The sequence below is a fragment of the Schistocerca serialis genome, chromosome 2, assembly GCF_023864345.2.
Source record: "Schistocerca serialis cubense isolate TAMUIC-IGC-003099 chromosome 2, iqSchSeri2.2, whole genome shotgun sequence".
NCBI lineage: Eukaryota > Metazoa > Arthropoda > Insecta > Orthoptera > Acrididae > Schistocerca > Schistocerca serialis.
Window position 1 is genome coordinate 178116401 of NC_064639.1, and position 16008 is coordinate 178132408.

Sequence of the window (16008 nt, forward strand, 5' to 3'; positions counted from 1 at the left end):
TTTCCGACATACGGTTGCTTCGCAAAATATACTAGTTTTTCTCTCCTTAGTGGTTTGGGCACTAAACTTCTGAACATTCCGTTTACCCGCAGCTCTGCTAGAATATCAGGTTTTTTTTCTTTTTTTTTAAGATAAGTGATGGTAAGGAAGTAATGGAAGTAACCCACTCTACGTGCAGCGGTATCTGCTGCTCCCACGTCTCTGCCAGTTCTGGTAAGCATAGCTCATGGTGTGCATTGCGTTCTCCGCCTTCCCAGGCTGCCTCAATATATGATGCACTGGTATGTGCAGCATCGCTGCCGAGCAGTGTGTACAGAAGGGCCTGGGCAGGAACTTGCATCTACACGCAATGCTATTGAAGCAGTCATATATTATACAACATGTACATCGTGCAAAAAGTGCTGTGGAAGTAGGAGTTAAATATGAAGTGTTTCGCACTCAGAATACTCCCACAAGGTCACAATTAGGGGTAATTATACCATGTTTACTTGAACAAGTAAACTTAGGATACAGTCTGCTGTTTCTGATGCTAAATTCTGTCCCACGAGGAGCACGACTTGCCCAAGGCTCGGAGCACAGATCGCAAGAACGCAGCCGTTCGGGTGGCGAAGGTGACGTCAGATCCGTGGCGATGTCCAAACGCTGATGATGCATCAGTTGCTGGCTGGCGAAGACGGAACTGGCTCTAGCCGGCTCAGCGCAGAAATGCTCGGATGGGAGATGGTTACAAGTTTTCTATTGGTTATCGACTTGCGAAGGAGGCAGCACTAGGTGCATGTCGGTAGCGACCGCCGTTGTTATGTTCCGCACCCTCTGGGTAGTTACCGGGAGACCCTCTGGACGCTGAGCACGACGGTACTGCAGAAACCAGCCTGAATACAGGCGCCGAGCTGGCGATAACCTGCTAAGTACAGATGCGTTGCAGGTTGGCGGCGTCGAAGGCGAAGCAGCGAGGCACACTAAAACACACTGAAGATGTAAAACCATTGATTTATCACTTTGAAACATATCAACAAAAAAACCAATTTCACAAACATGATAAACATCTAAATTAAAGGAGTAACTAGCTTTTTCAAAGAGTAAATAATTTTCACTAATTAACGTAACATTCTTCATATCAATAAGTATCTCGTACTCCACACTTTTTAAACTCGTCTATGTTCTTCCTCATCGTTCAAGCTATCTCCATACTACATTTCATCGAATTTAGGTCAGCGGGTTGGTTGTGAAAACGTAACAGAGTTACTTCTGCGTTAATATCATGTATAGATTGAAGTCGTTTTCTCACATCCTTCTATACAGGGTGATTCAAGAAGATATGCGAATATTTTAATATGTTATTCTACAAGTAAATCTATAGAAAAATGTTCATATAAACACAGGCCCGCAAATCTTTTGTTACGGAGTAACTGATAGTAAAAGATTTTGCCTGAAATTTAGCAACTTCGTGAATATGAAGCAATCGGAAAACTGTACGAGTTTGAAGTAGAGCACGATTTCCATTTCTTTCCTTCTTATTGGTCTCTTCAATCTAATAATACATGTCCCAGACGTGTATCTGCAGTAGTTTCCCAGAACATCCAGAGAAGCAAAGATTATTATACAAGTAAATTTGTTTACTTTCCATTAAGAATGTAGTAACGTTTATGTCATTGTTGGCAACAGTTAGTGAGTTGTTTCAGTCGTTTCCTAACCTTGAAATGAGTTAGTTTTCTGAAAGAACATAGTAACAACAGAGTATTTAATTAAAACCACATAGTAACTGTTGTAGTTTCCAGATTATTTATGGAATACGGATGCCTTTCATTTTTTCGACAGAGGAATACGCCGATATAGTGTTTGCTTATGGCAAATTTGATGGTAATGCTGCGGCTACAGTTTACGAATATCGCGTACGTTATCTAACTCGAAGGATTCCGAGTGCACGAGCCATTAGCGGAGTATTTCCAATGTTACGGGGGACAGGTTCCCTACCTAGCGTTCGTAAACAGTACGAGCGCTCGATACGTGAAGACGATGACGAGGATTTCATGGACGCTGTTAAAAGTAGCCCGGGTACGAGTACACGACGTATTTCTCAACGATTAGGCGTTTCACAATCTAAGGTATGGCGTACAATAATCTGTATCCGTACCATAAAGAAAAAGTGCATCATTTACATCCGTGAGATCCTGCCATTCACTTGGAGTTGTGCAGCTGGTTAAATACTGATCGGCAGTTACACAAATACGTTTTATTTACTGATGAGGCAAAATTTACTCGAAATGGCATTAATAATTTACATAACGAGCCACATATTATCTGAAGACACATGCAAAAGTACAAAATGATTACTGACAGCGATTTAGCATAAATGAAGGCGTGCGATAATCAGCACACACTCAAGAAGAAATGCCCCCCCCCCCTCGCTCGAAGATTTTCCACTTGCTAAGAGATTGCGAATGTATTCTCAACATGATGTTGCAGCTCCACATTTCACCAACGCCGTTACTAAACATCTGAATGAACATTTTCCCAAGAAATGGATTGGTCGTGGTGCTAAAGTCTGTGGCCACCCAGATCGCCCGATTTAACACCAATGGATTTTTGTGTATGGCGATGTATGAAAGACATAGTTTATGAGGACAAAATCAATACACGTGAGGCATTACTTCCTCGCATTATCTGTTCATACGCATTCAATGAACTCGGTGGAGACATTTTTGAATATTTATTGTGAATGTTTTGTGAAATGGTATGTACACTGTACAACTTTCTTAAAACTGAGATTTGTTTTTGCCGGTTTAACATAAATTCACGTGTGCTAAGGTATTTATAGAAGCATTTTATCTCACACATTCATACAGTTTCAGTTAACGTCATTACCACCCTTTTCCTAAATTAAATTCTCTACAAGATCTGTGGATGACTTTGTACAATTATCTGGAATTTGGAAAACAAATTGGGCCAATTAGGTAATAAATTAAAAATTTTACCAAATTACTCCTTTGCTTCTCTGGATGTTCTGGAAAACTACTGCAGATACACGTCCGGGACATGCTTTATTAAATTCACCAGATCAATAACAACAACATAAATGGAAATAGTGCTTTACTTTAACCTCGTATAGTATTCCGATGGCTTCATATTAGCGAAGTTGCTAAATTTCAGGCAAAATCTTTTATTATCTGTAACTGCGTAACTAAACTTTTCAGACCCATGTTTATATGAACTTTTTTCTTTAATTTTACTTGTAGAATAATATATTAGGGGAGAGTGGGGAAAATACACGCACCTAAGGAAAAATCGATGTGAACCATTCGTTTCATAATTAAAACCTACGAAAATAAGTACATACCATGCAACGGACATTTCTCCACATATTCCAATCGCCTGTATATAGTTATAAACAGTACCTTAATTTTGAACATTAAAATAAAAAAGAGTGCAAATGCGTGGTATTCCCCACCCCTGAGGGTAATGACACGCAAAGTACTGGCTAATAACACACAAAACAAACAAACCATATAAGTGTACAATACTCGCTATTTTTATTTGCTTATTAGTTACTACAAATAGTAAACAGCATATTTAAGAACTAAATAATGTAATTCTACAAACACCTATAATTTTCGTTTTTCCCATTTTTATTGATGTGAAAAGAGTTCATTTTCTCATACAGCAAAGATCACACTTGCAACCTTTTGGAGTGTTCCAGTCACTACATTCTTCCTGACTCCATCTGCTACAAGAAATACATCGGTACCATAGTTCTCCATCTTCCCCAAACTCTCCACAAACTAAAGAGACATCTTCTGAAATCGCCAATGGATCAATATCGTCCATTTCATCGTCATCACAAATGGTCTGCATATCAAGATTTAGGTTTTGGTTTTGGAACAGGAGATATGCCAAATACACTAACGTGCTTGACACATGCACTTTTACATGATGTTGTTGCGACCTCTTCTAGGCCTACTAGAAGTGGAACATCTTCTTCTGAAGATCCAGGAATCTGTTCTTGACTCCTTTTGGGGATATGTGGCTCGTTTTTAGATGCAACCACTTCATTTCCATTTGCTGCATTCGGAACCTCTTCATCTTCAAGGACAACATCTCTGAAGATCTCACATTCTTGTAAGTCGTCATGCTGAAATTTGTTTGGATTGGAAGGGCAAATCCCACATGCCTTAAACCCTGACTGCCCTTTGCCCATGGTAGCGATCTTAATATATGTCTTATTAAAAAGTTCTGCTAACTCATATGGTGTATTTTTGATACACCTGTGACTTTATGTACATGTCACACTAACGATTGACGGCTGATTTCAAAGAAGGAAAGAATGTAACATCTAGTGGTTGAGCTTGTGAGAAGTGTGTGGAGGTATGGTTACCATGAAAGTAGAATGTTTTCTACAAAATTCAAAATTATCAAGTGAAACGTGGATGCTCTGATTATCTAAAATCAGCAACACAGGGTCATCAATAGTTGATTTTACATTGTTCTAAAAATGTTGGATCCATTCGAAAAATAATGACTCATTGGACCAGCCATTGACAGAACAACCATATATTGCTCCAACTGGTCCACCTTTACTTAAGAGATTTGACATCCTCTTCCTGGGGAAGATAAACATAGGGGGGGATGTAGGTACGAGCAGCACTGAAACAACATATCACAGTCACGTTTTTCCCCCTTTCCCAAGACGTGGCCCCACCTATTTGTTTAACACCTTTACGAGCCAAAATTATCTCAGGCTTTTGTACAGCATTTATACCCATTTCATCGACGTTGAACACTCGCCCCTCTTTAAATTTATATTTTTCAAAGACATGTTCTAAGTTTTTAAAATATGCATTAACTTCTTCTTTATTAAATGTCTGTATTCTCTTAATGCTAGTTGCTTCAGAGTTTCTTATGCTAATACTTGGGTTTCTTTTAGAAATAGAGCTAGCCAATCCTTTCCAGTTAACCTAGATGACTTATCAAAATTGTTTGCAATGTTGTTAGCCTCTGCATACTAAAATGCAATCTTTCGCAGCTGGATGCATGTAATGCCATAGAACAACTCGGCCATTGTAATAACACGATCCCTAATCTCATTTTCCAGTTGGGTTTCTTCCAAGTTTTGGACCCTCAGTATTTTTAACGTTCATTCTCGTTCGCAGAGTAGCTGCATGAATCCCCGAAAGCTCTTGATACTTCTCTTATTTTTCTTCCGGAATTGATGGCATCAAGAGCCTTACAAAGTTCCTCTTGTCCCCATTTTGCTTTCAGGGTTTTTCTTTTATAATATCTACCCATCTGAATTTTTTTTAAAAAATACCTCATTAGCATTGAAAATATAACCTGCAAGGGGGAATACCACGCACTTCAACATCTGCGTGGCATTACCCCACTGTAAGTTCGATGACTAGCCTAAGATAACTCGATACTTAATTCAAATAGCAGGACAAATCTACAATTAAATTAAAGGTTTCATCTAGGGTTAGTAGCTGATATGCAAGAATTACATTAAAGCAACTTATAGTAGCACTTACCTTGCAAAATACAGCTTACCAAAATTTCATGAGACACGCCGAAAATAAACAATACTTCACTGCTCCATCAATGCCACTGGAAAATGGCTGGCATAAGCCGCGTAGTAGTTGTTACTTCTGCTGGCAGGGTGTAGCACCAACTGGGAACAGCTTGCGCCATTCAAACTGCGTAAATCAGCCTGCATGAGATTTCCCACATGCGTGTAAATCCCCCACCTTCCCCTAACATATCTGAAAATCTTCGTGAATCAACCTGTATATGTTGGATAATGCCAGGAACTGCTGCAGGGATGTTGATCCCGTCTTGACTGATACAAACGCTAATTCACTAGGAAGGTTGTTCTACATAATTCATAAATACGTTGCACAAATTGTCTGCATTATGTGTGCCACCCAGTGAACAGCCCCTGTAACTCGAAACAGCAGCAGTGCTCAAGAACGCGCAAGCGGTGTGGTGATCTAGCAGTAGAGGGTGTGGCTGGAAACTGAAAGGTTGGGGGATTATCTGTCCACTGGGTCACTCTTCCTTAGCCTTTCATTCGCCTCTCAATGATGTGGATACCCGCATTCTGAAATATGACGATGATTATAGAGTACGAATTTCTCCTTCCCTCAAATTAACCAACGCAATTCGCACTCTTAATTCACTGCTTGTTTAAAAATAGGGCGCCTTACCCCTTCATTATATTTTTTTACACTTCTTCCTGTAGCGTCAGCATTTGCTTTCTTTTATTGAGTGCCCACCAGAACCATGTCTGTACATTCCAACCCCAGCTACCCAATCCATTTTCATCCTCCAAGGCTCCCATAATCGCTACGAGCAAGGTCATGTTCACCGTGCAACAAGGTAGGTGATGTTCACTGAAATGTTTGACTGTGACACGTCACTAAGAAAGCTGTACTACGGGCACATAGCACCTACAGAAAAAGACACCTATACATAAAAAAACATAAAAATGTAAATGAAAGACAAGCATACGTTCGTAAGTAGTTAGATAATTTAATGGAACTGTCAAGAATCGCTATGGATCTCCTAACAAACTAAAGTCCGTCCGAACAGGCCTTGGAAGGCCCACATGGTACCGACCGGCCGCCGTGTCATCCTCAGCCAACAGGCATCGCGGGAAGGGAACATGGTGGGACATGTGGTTAGCACACCGCTCTCCGGCCGTATGTCAGTTGTCGAGACCGGAACCACTACTTCTCAATCAAGTAGCTCCTCAGTTTGCCTCGCAATGGCTGAGAGCACCCCGCTTGCCAACAGCGCTCGGCAGACCGGATGGTCACCAATCCAAGTGATAGCCCATCCCGACAGCGCTGAACATCTGGGATCTGACGGGAACCGGTGTTACCACTGTGGCATCTCCTAAAAAAGCATGTATAGTTAATTTTCTTTCTATTATATACCACTGATGATGTCTGGGAATGACAGGCGAAACAAGGTTTGGTGGGAACAAATAAAACAGTCATTCGCAAGGACGAAACTTCTCTTAGCTGTATTGTGAGGCGTAAGTTTCTGCTGTGTTCCACGTTTTCTCAGCGAAATCATCGCCTCCACCGTTATCATCATGTTGTAGAGCTTCTCGCCACTGGCACGTCAGGTTGCAACGCATGTCTCTCAGTCTTTTCCAGCCTTCCCACCACTTCTCTGTCACTCCTCTGGTTCAATATAAGGTGACTGGTGACTTTTGATTATTTTTATGTGTTGCCAAGTGTAAGCTAGCAGGTGCAGTGACAAATTAACTAAGTGTTTTGATGGACATGTCTAGCACGATTTCATAAACTCTTGCTTCTTTAATTCCTGAATTCAGTGCCCGTTAATGAGTACATGCTAACTGTCCAGCACTAGATGACGAGTGGAACAATAGAGAAATACCTTCTGACAAGCTCTGCTGGTATCACTACTTTGTACAGTTCTTGCCACTGACTGTGCACCGTCTGTTTCACTGTTACAAGACCTTTTATCTTCCTCATATAAGAATAATTGATGACTTTTGTTGATAGGCGGGTGTGCTAGTTTGTACAACACCTTCACCGTAAATTGCATCCTGTGCTGATGGCAGTCATTCTCCTTGATAATTCGCAATACATTCACAAATTACGCAAAACGCAGTACTACTGTACCACTCGAACACTGATTAAGACTCTTTGCCTAACTTCAAATATTTGAACATGAAATTCCTCACCGTTGAAAGTCCCTCACTTCGATTACTATATGTAATCGGCGTGGACGTCGCTACCAATTGAGTTCTGGCCTTCGTCTCCATTGCCTCCATCTCAGAAGTGTCCCATTACTCGACTGGCTGCAAGATCCCGTTCCATTATTGCTGCTTTTCTTTTACCTTCGTACAAATTTGTGTACATTCACAGATGCTTGTGTTACAGTGGGCTCGTAATTTTAAAACACTACTTGATATTATTATATTATTACAAGTTTCTCGCAACCCAATTTTCAATGCCAGCCACCTGCCGCTCCAGCATTCTCTTGTTTGCTAATTAACGTCTCACCGGTTTCAGCAGTACGTTTTTTTACGTGGCTCTAAGTAACACTCTCGATTACACCAAAGACTAATCTCAATGAAACACTAAAGAAAGCTGTTGTAAACTCCCCAGAGACGAAAGCGTAGACTACGGCCGAAAAGTTACTCCAGTCTTCTCCTGTCTTTCGAATGCTTTCTTCTACTCCTTTTAGCCTTCAGTCCTTTTGCCTTCCCCTCGGTCTCTTGCCCTCCATTTTATACTTCGCTATCTGAAATGTAGCACTATGTGAGATTTACTGTAGATGCAGACAGATGGGATTCATAGATTCCTTCCCTGTGGCAGTGGTGGCATTAGGAAGGGCATCTGGGCACCAACTGACATTAACATTGCCAGAGTCCATATAACAAAGCCAATACCTTAGAGACGCAGGATAGGCCTAAGAAGAAGAATAGAGAAGAAGAGATCTTCGTAGCTGTAATTTAAAAACTGACTCCCCATATTTTTTTTCTGATCTGATCATTTCCGTACATACTTCATTTAAGTGCAGTGTCCTTCCTCCTTTCACGATCAACAGCGTCTCTTCAGATTATAAGAATATTAGATGCTTTTAGTTTCCGGTTCATCATCTACATCCTCTATACCTATTCCTCCACTGCTCCATCCGAATTCTGGAAATTCTACATCGTTCTTCTTCATCATTTTATTATCATTCTGTACAGTTTTCTTTTTGGTGATTTTCCTTACAACCCTGTTTCTTCACTGTGGTCCAATTTTTCCATTCACTCTCCATTTTCCTTTACAACAACTTCTTGCACCTCCTTGTATCTCACTTTATCTTCTTCCCTTACTTCAGATGTCGTTTGTTGAAACCTTACTCTGAACGCCTTATTCGTCCCCAAAAATGCTTATAACCAAATTTTCTCCTTATACCCCTAAAATTTACCGGTTTTTCCACACCCCTCCTCTGACGCTTAACCCAGCCTGCTCTTAAAACTCCTCCATTCTCATTCCACAGTTTACACTTAACCCTGCGGAAGTTTGTATTTTTCTTTCTTCCGATTTTTGTACTTTTCTTCACCTTTCTTTGTTTTCTACTATTTTCACTCCTTCAGTACCTGACGTTTAATACTAACTTCCATTCGTTTTTATATAAGGATACAGCCTAGTTATCTGTAAAGTTTCTCACCATTTTATCATCAGTTAACATACAGCCAACTACTGATTTGCTTTAGACCACTGATGTTTCTAAGCAAAAGGATGATAATCTATAGAAATAGTTTACTTTATTAGTGTTAACCAATTATTGTATTTTTAACTTTGTTTATTTATCATTTATTATTTCGAAACTTTTTAGCAAATCTTGGTTTAACAATCATGAAAGTATATTTGTGCGTGGAGGAGACGTGGAAACACCGAAATTTATAGCTAGGGTGTATACTGGTAACACAGATATCCCGAATCCGAATTTTAAACAGCAAAATCATTCCAGCGATAGACAAGGGCGCTGACCCTAAGTCGTTGGTTATAAACTGCATATTAAAACTGCTGAATTTCAGGAAGGGTAGGAAATTGAGAAGATGGGTGTCATACAAATTGAATGACTCACTGTCTGTAGAGAGCTTCAGGGGAATATTTGGCAACAACTGACTGAAAATGGGTAATATAAGAGTGCAACAAGAGACTAATGAGTAGCATCGAGAGCAGGAATAGCGAATGCAGCAGACAATAAAAGGGCAAAAAGACAAGGACTATCAGAAATCTATTAACACATGAGATACTGAATCTAATTTTAAAAAAATAAAGGAAAATGCAGCAAATAAAGCAGACGAAATGGAGTACAGACGTCTAAAATTGCATTCGACAGAAAATGCAAAATGGTAAAGCGCCAATGGCTGAACGAGAAACGCGAAGCAGTTAAATAGCATGCATGACTAGGAAGAAATAGATCCAGCCTACAGCAAAATTAAAGACGGGTTTGGGTAAAAGAGAGGCCCTCTTAAAGTATTCCGAGGCGAGGCACTAATCCATGTCTCATCAAGGAAAGGAAGACTGGTAGGTGTAGGGAGTATCAGCGGGAAACGTCAGAATTCAGGGATATCACACGAATGATCATTGGAAGTAGACATTCGCTCTAAACTGCAAAACTTAAGTGCTATGAGCACTTTTCCATCTCCTGTATTGAGAAACAAACTCGTGTATTGTAAACCCTTTGGTTTTCATACTATGGGTGGAGACAGTATAGATGGATACAAGAAAAAATAGTCAAGTGAATATGGGCTCTAAAATGCTTACTTTAAGAGCTATAAGCATTTCTTCTATAGAATTACATGTGTCACATTAGCAAACATGAGAAAGTGCTCATAGCTCTTACGGTATGCACTTTAGAGGCCATGTTTGCTAGACGTTTTTGCTTCGAATGATAGTTCCTGTCATATCTCTAAATGTTGACCATTCGTCGTGGGACACCCTGTGTAGAACCTACTACAGAAGAGAAAAATGCTTGAAGACGGTATTGCAGAAACCGAAGAGAGAGTAGTTGAAGATAAGATAGGAGATGTGATATTACAAGAAGAATTAGACAGAAAACTGAAAGACCTGTTTGAAAAAACAGGGACAGTGGGCGTTCCCCCAGAATTCTCTAGATCTTTGGGAGAGACATGTGTGATGTGACCCATATTTGAGACAGGCGAAGGACTTTCTTATTTCAAAAGGAATGTAATAATTACAATTGGAAACAAGGCAGGTGCTGGTAGCTGTGATTTCTATAGAACGATCACTTTAATAAGTCAAAGCACTGATACAAATTATTTACAGAAGACAAGAAAAATTGGCAGAAAGCGACCTCAGGGAAGATCTTTTTTGGTTGAGAGAAATATGGGACATGTCAGATAATTCTGACCTACAAGTCATCTTAGAAGACAGGTTACAGAAAGGGCCACCTACATTTAGCACATAATGAGTTAGAAAAGTTTTGGCATTATTGTCTGGATTACACTTGTTGAAATTACGAGGTTAGCGGATTACTCGTATAGAGTCCGAAATGTTTTTTACAATAAGTATAGAAACCTGGCTACGGATATAAGAGTCGAAGGACAAGGGAAGCAGTAATTGAGAAAGGAGTGAGATAGGTTTGTGCTATTCGAACTATGCATTGAGCAAGCTGTGACGTAAAGCAAGCAGAAATTGGGAAAGAGGACTGAAGTTCAGCAAGAAGAAACAGAACATTTGAGCGTTGCTGATGCTGAGGGAATCAGATGAAGAAATGTGAAATTAGAAGTAGCGAATGAGTTTTGTCTATTTCAGTAGCAAAATAACTCATGATATCCGATGTAGAGATTTACGTGTTAGGAAGTGCCTTCTGAAGGTATTGTGCGGAAGTGAAACGTGGATTGCAAACCTTAAGGACAGGAAGACAACAGAAACATTTGAGTTGTAGTACTGAAGAAAAATACTGGACGTTAATGGCACAAACTGACTGAAAGAAGGGACTGACACACTCTGAGGCATCAATAAATCGTTTGTTAAGTAATGGTGCGAAGTGTACGTTTTAGGAATTGTAGAAGACGACCAGGATTCAGTTACAGAAATGAACATAGGTTGCAGTTTTGATGCAGAGAGGAAGAGACTTGCGCTGCACAAAGCCAATCTTCAGACTGAATTCCATTGCTCATTGTATTAATCTTATCAGTTATAATATCCAAGCTTCTGAGCTTGTGACAGTGAATTCGAATACCATACGAATGTTGTTACTCATCCTCTACACGTTGTTACTGAGGTACAGCCAGAACATTAATTAGTCACCCTCTGCAACAGTCAAGGATAGAAATGAGATAAAAATCTGTTGACTTATGATCGAAAACCTTTCTTAGTTAGATCGTTTTGGTTGTTGGTTGTTCGAAAATTAATGTGATACAGTAACTATTTGACTTCGACGTTAGAGACAGTGCGGTGAACAGCGAACTCTGAACTGTTGAGCAAGAGTGTAAAGAGCAGAAGCCTTATACCCGGCGCAAGCAGCCAATTTAATCAACTGTAGTCGAACGCTGGCTCTGCTGTGAGCACGAAAGGAAGTACGAAGCAACCAGCATCGTGGTGCAGGCGAAGAGCTTCTGGGACAGTGTAATAAAGGAGGCAATCTTAATTGGAACAGCGGATAATTTAGTTAACGGGCATAGGGGCTGTAGTGTACTTAAAGCGTGCGGTCTGGCACTCAGTTTGATTACATCGTGTAAATTTCTGTGCGTGTTTTTTAAATATTTGCCCGACTCAAGGACAATTCACTTGCCAAAAGTCAAGCAACGAAATATGAGCTAGACATCACACGAAGGACAACAAAGAATGTGGTCGAAATACCATGGAAACAGAATAACAATATTAACACTTCCGAAAATCCAGATAAGTGGAAATGAGGAACATTTGTATCAAGCTCTATCCTCTCTTTGTTTTACCATCAATTTCCCTACATGTATTATTCGACAAAGCCATGTGTGGTCCCAATGTTACAGGAAATATGTTTGGTTGCGTAACTTGATAAAGATCCGCTCAAATACATAACGATTTGTGTTGTTATTCTGTAGTATGAGTGGAGAAAGAGGTCAGATCTGATTTCACGGTACTAGGCAAAAGTTTTTGTTGATTTATCACAAGCGGAACGCAAGACGGAGATTGAATACTGAGAATGTGACGATACAGGATACTATGGTATAACATTGTTGTAAGGCGACCATGAATGAAATGAAGAAGGAAAAATGCCGTATGATATCGTCTGCGAAGTAAGATATCTGTGAATGTAAATTAATTCTTAATTTTCCCCTTCATATAAGCAGGAAAAAGCTCATGGAACGGCTATTGGTAGGGTAACATTAACATTATGATTACAAAATCCAGTACATCGGTTTCTATGTTTGTGCCTCCCCCCCCCCCTCCCCCCCTCCCCAGGAGATTGGGGGAAAGGTGTATGATATCTCTTCGACATATAATTATTTGGCAAGTGTCTGCAGAGATAATGCCTCGAACATACAGTGGCCGATCTACCAATACGACTATTTCATTCTCAGGGATCACACTTCACTCCAAACGATAGAAAGAAGATATGATTTCTTGGAGACGTACACGCCATTGCAAAGACAATTGGAGTAAATAGGAAATAGAAAACCTACAAATACAGGGACGGTTCAACAGAGCTTAGGGAAACAAAATAGAATGTGGTATATTCAGTCCACAACTGCAAATCAAGCAAAAATTTAAGTTATCAATAAATACCTCTTACTGGATGAGGCTTTGCAGCCTTAAAGGCGATGCATTGCCGCATGAATCATAAATATTCAACTTTTGTGATTGATAATATAGAAGATATCGCTTGTAGCACACAGAGTCTGATAATCTGTGTGCTACAAGCGATATCTTCTATAAAAGTCTCAAAAATCACGAAGTATTGTGTACTCTGTATTCGTTTTGGGTACTTCGAATGTCTATGAAGGCTGAAGCAAATTACATTTACTCGGGTGAAAATAAGATGAATTTGCGACGAGGCTGCAAGGCACGGGACGCCACTAGAAATAACAGGATTCTCGACATGGAATTTCGACAACTCTTCCACAAAGAGCGCTCAACACCTGGCAATACAAATAGATGCAGAACTCTCTACACAAAAGGTGGGACTAGGTGGAATACAACCATTAATTCCGAAAAGACCTAGGTTTGAGACAGTTAATGGACCGCGACTAGCGACGTCTACATTAAGTAGAACGGAACTGGACGTTAGGACATTACCAGATCTCTTATATCGACTGCATATGAACTAAACCCCTGCCTGCGACTGTAGTGGTACCACTCGGGGAGATACAACCATACCTTACCACAGTGCCCAAAATATCAGGAAGCGAAGAGCACGTTTCGAACGTCTCTCATCAATAATACAGTACCGCAATCAATGTCAGAAAAGTCTCTGCTATATAAAACCACTATAAAAACTTATAGCATCATAAACGAATTTTTATATGATGCAAATATCGGGACTTCAAAGTCGATAATAAACTGTAATGGGTATTAAAGGTTTGGAAATTCCGTGTGTAGACTAGTACTCTTCTTGTAGGTATCTATGACTGAAAAATGTGTATCCAAAGTCGAATAAACAAAACAATAATAATAATTTGTATCTGTGAGAACTGCCTCGCAGAGAATACCTTTTATTGGGCCATATTTTAAGGTTTCTTCCAGTTAGATTCACGAATCGAGAGCTCGAAAACGACTGCCTGCAAACTTCTCCAGAGATGTCAATGATCAAAATTGTCCGAGCAATTCCAGTAAGTTCATAGGTAAGGCGCTGAGGGACAGTTGCAGTTTCTGCCCTGGAAAAAATTACAAAAATGCTGAACTTCTCGAAGAAGTACTTTCTCACGAAATACACGGTGCTTCTAAACCATTTGGCATATTTCAATATCTCTATTAGAGAGGCTACCACCAATTTATCTGCGTAGTTTCCCGAGGTACCGTCACTATAAAATGGTGTTAAGAGCTCGGAGAGTGTGTGTGGGGGGAGAGGGGAGGGGAGAGGGGGGAGGGGGGGGAGGGGCGACGGCTTGGTAACGCGCTCTGATTTATTAGCACAAGCGGCGGACGCTCATACCTTAGTCATCATTTCAAGACACTGCTTGCGCATGAGAGAACTAGATACAAGGAGGTACAGCTGGATTTCGAGCATAAATTATCTGTGCGAAGTGGAGACACTGTATATTAGAAGTTGGAAGATCTGTGAAGGAAATGGAAAGTGGAAAACCTCATGCACAAGAAAACATACGAACAGGATTAGTGAAGTATGGCCCAATTGCGTTACGGGATTGTCAGAGTAAGTAGTTTAATTCGTGAATGTTGCAGGGAGAAGAAATGCTCAAGGAATGTAATATGGAATATCTATGTCCAGTTTATAAGAAAGGTGTCAAGAAGGCATGTGAAACGGTTCCTAAAACCAGGTAAGAGGGTACGTTGATGGGCGTTGAAGAGCGAAGTGGGTTCGGGAGTTCTTCATGTAGTAATTACATTTTCACGTTAAGAAGACTAATGAAAGATATTTGAGTAGCCATTTATACACACATCTCGAGAAGTCGTATGACACAGTGCTGATGAAGAAACTGAAGTTATGGGAACAGAGAGGCTGTTGATGGACGCTGCAGAGGGAAGTTGATTCCGGAAAGATTGATTTTCCAATAACAACATTTTCACTTTTACAAGACTAAAGGCAAGAGACAGGAAGGGAATCTGAGTGGGCAATTAATCATAAATCTTGAGAAAGGTGCCACACAGTGCCGATGAAGAAACTACTTGAAGCTCTGAGGGGGAAGGGGGCGAGCTTGAAAAGACCTACATTCGAATTATATTTATTCTATACAAAGAAACTTCCTGGCAGATTAAAACTGTGTGCCGGACCTAGACTCGAACTCGGGACCTTTGCCTTTCGAGGGCAGGTGCTATACCAATTGAGCTACCCAAGCACGACTCACACCCCGGCCTCACAACTTTACTTCTGCCAGTACCTCGGCTCCTACCTTCTGGTAATCTATGCAAGTTTGAACAATGTGTAATCAAACGAGAACAAAATTTCGTCGCAGCCTTTCAAAATTATAAACGATTAACAGTAGGATGCTGCTTGTCTGCTACATTGTTCAAAATATTATCCAAAATGCACAGACCGCCTTGCGGAATAGCATATGTACAGAAATGGTCATTCAGATAACAAAGTATCAATGTTTTTACACTTTTTTTTTCGTAGTTGATTAGGTGGCCAATGAAAAGGGCGATACCTGCTTTGTGCTGAGCATATTATTGGAAGGGTATGATAAATGGGGATTGAAAGTCAGTTTTCAAAATACTGAATACTTACGCGGTGGCGAGAAGGTAGGAAGCATAGTAGTCAATGGTCACCACATCAAAGCATGAAAAAATTTAATACGTGGGTAGCATCCTATCGAAAGGCGGTACAACTAATTGTGAAATACAGAAACGAGTAGCC

At 40.3% G+C, this 16008-nt stretch overlaps 1 protein-coding gene across 1 annotated transcript in view; it reads left to right on the forward strand.

The window, feature by feature from the left end:
* The first annotated feature begins 12725 nt into the window (after window positions 1–12725).
* The window catches only part of LOC126455834 (uncharacterized), a 47993-nt gene continuing 44710 nt past the window's right edge, over window positions 12726–16008 (forward strand). Inside the window, exon 1 of the mRNA XM_050091596.1 lies at window positions 12726–12753. Coding sequence (XP_049947553.1) covers window positions 12726–12753 — 28 coding nt within the window. The remainder of the gene's footprint in view (window positions 12754–16008) is intronic.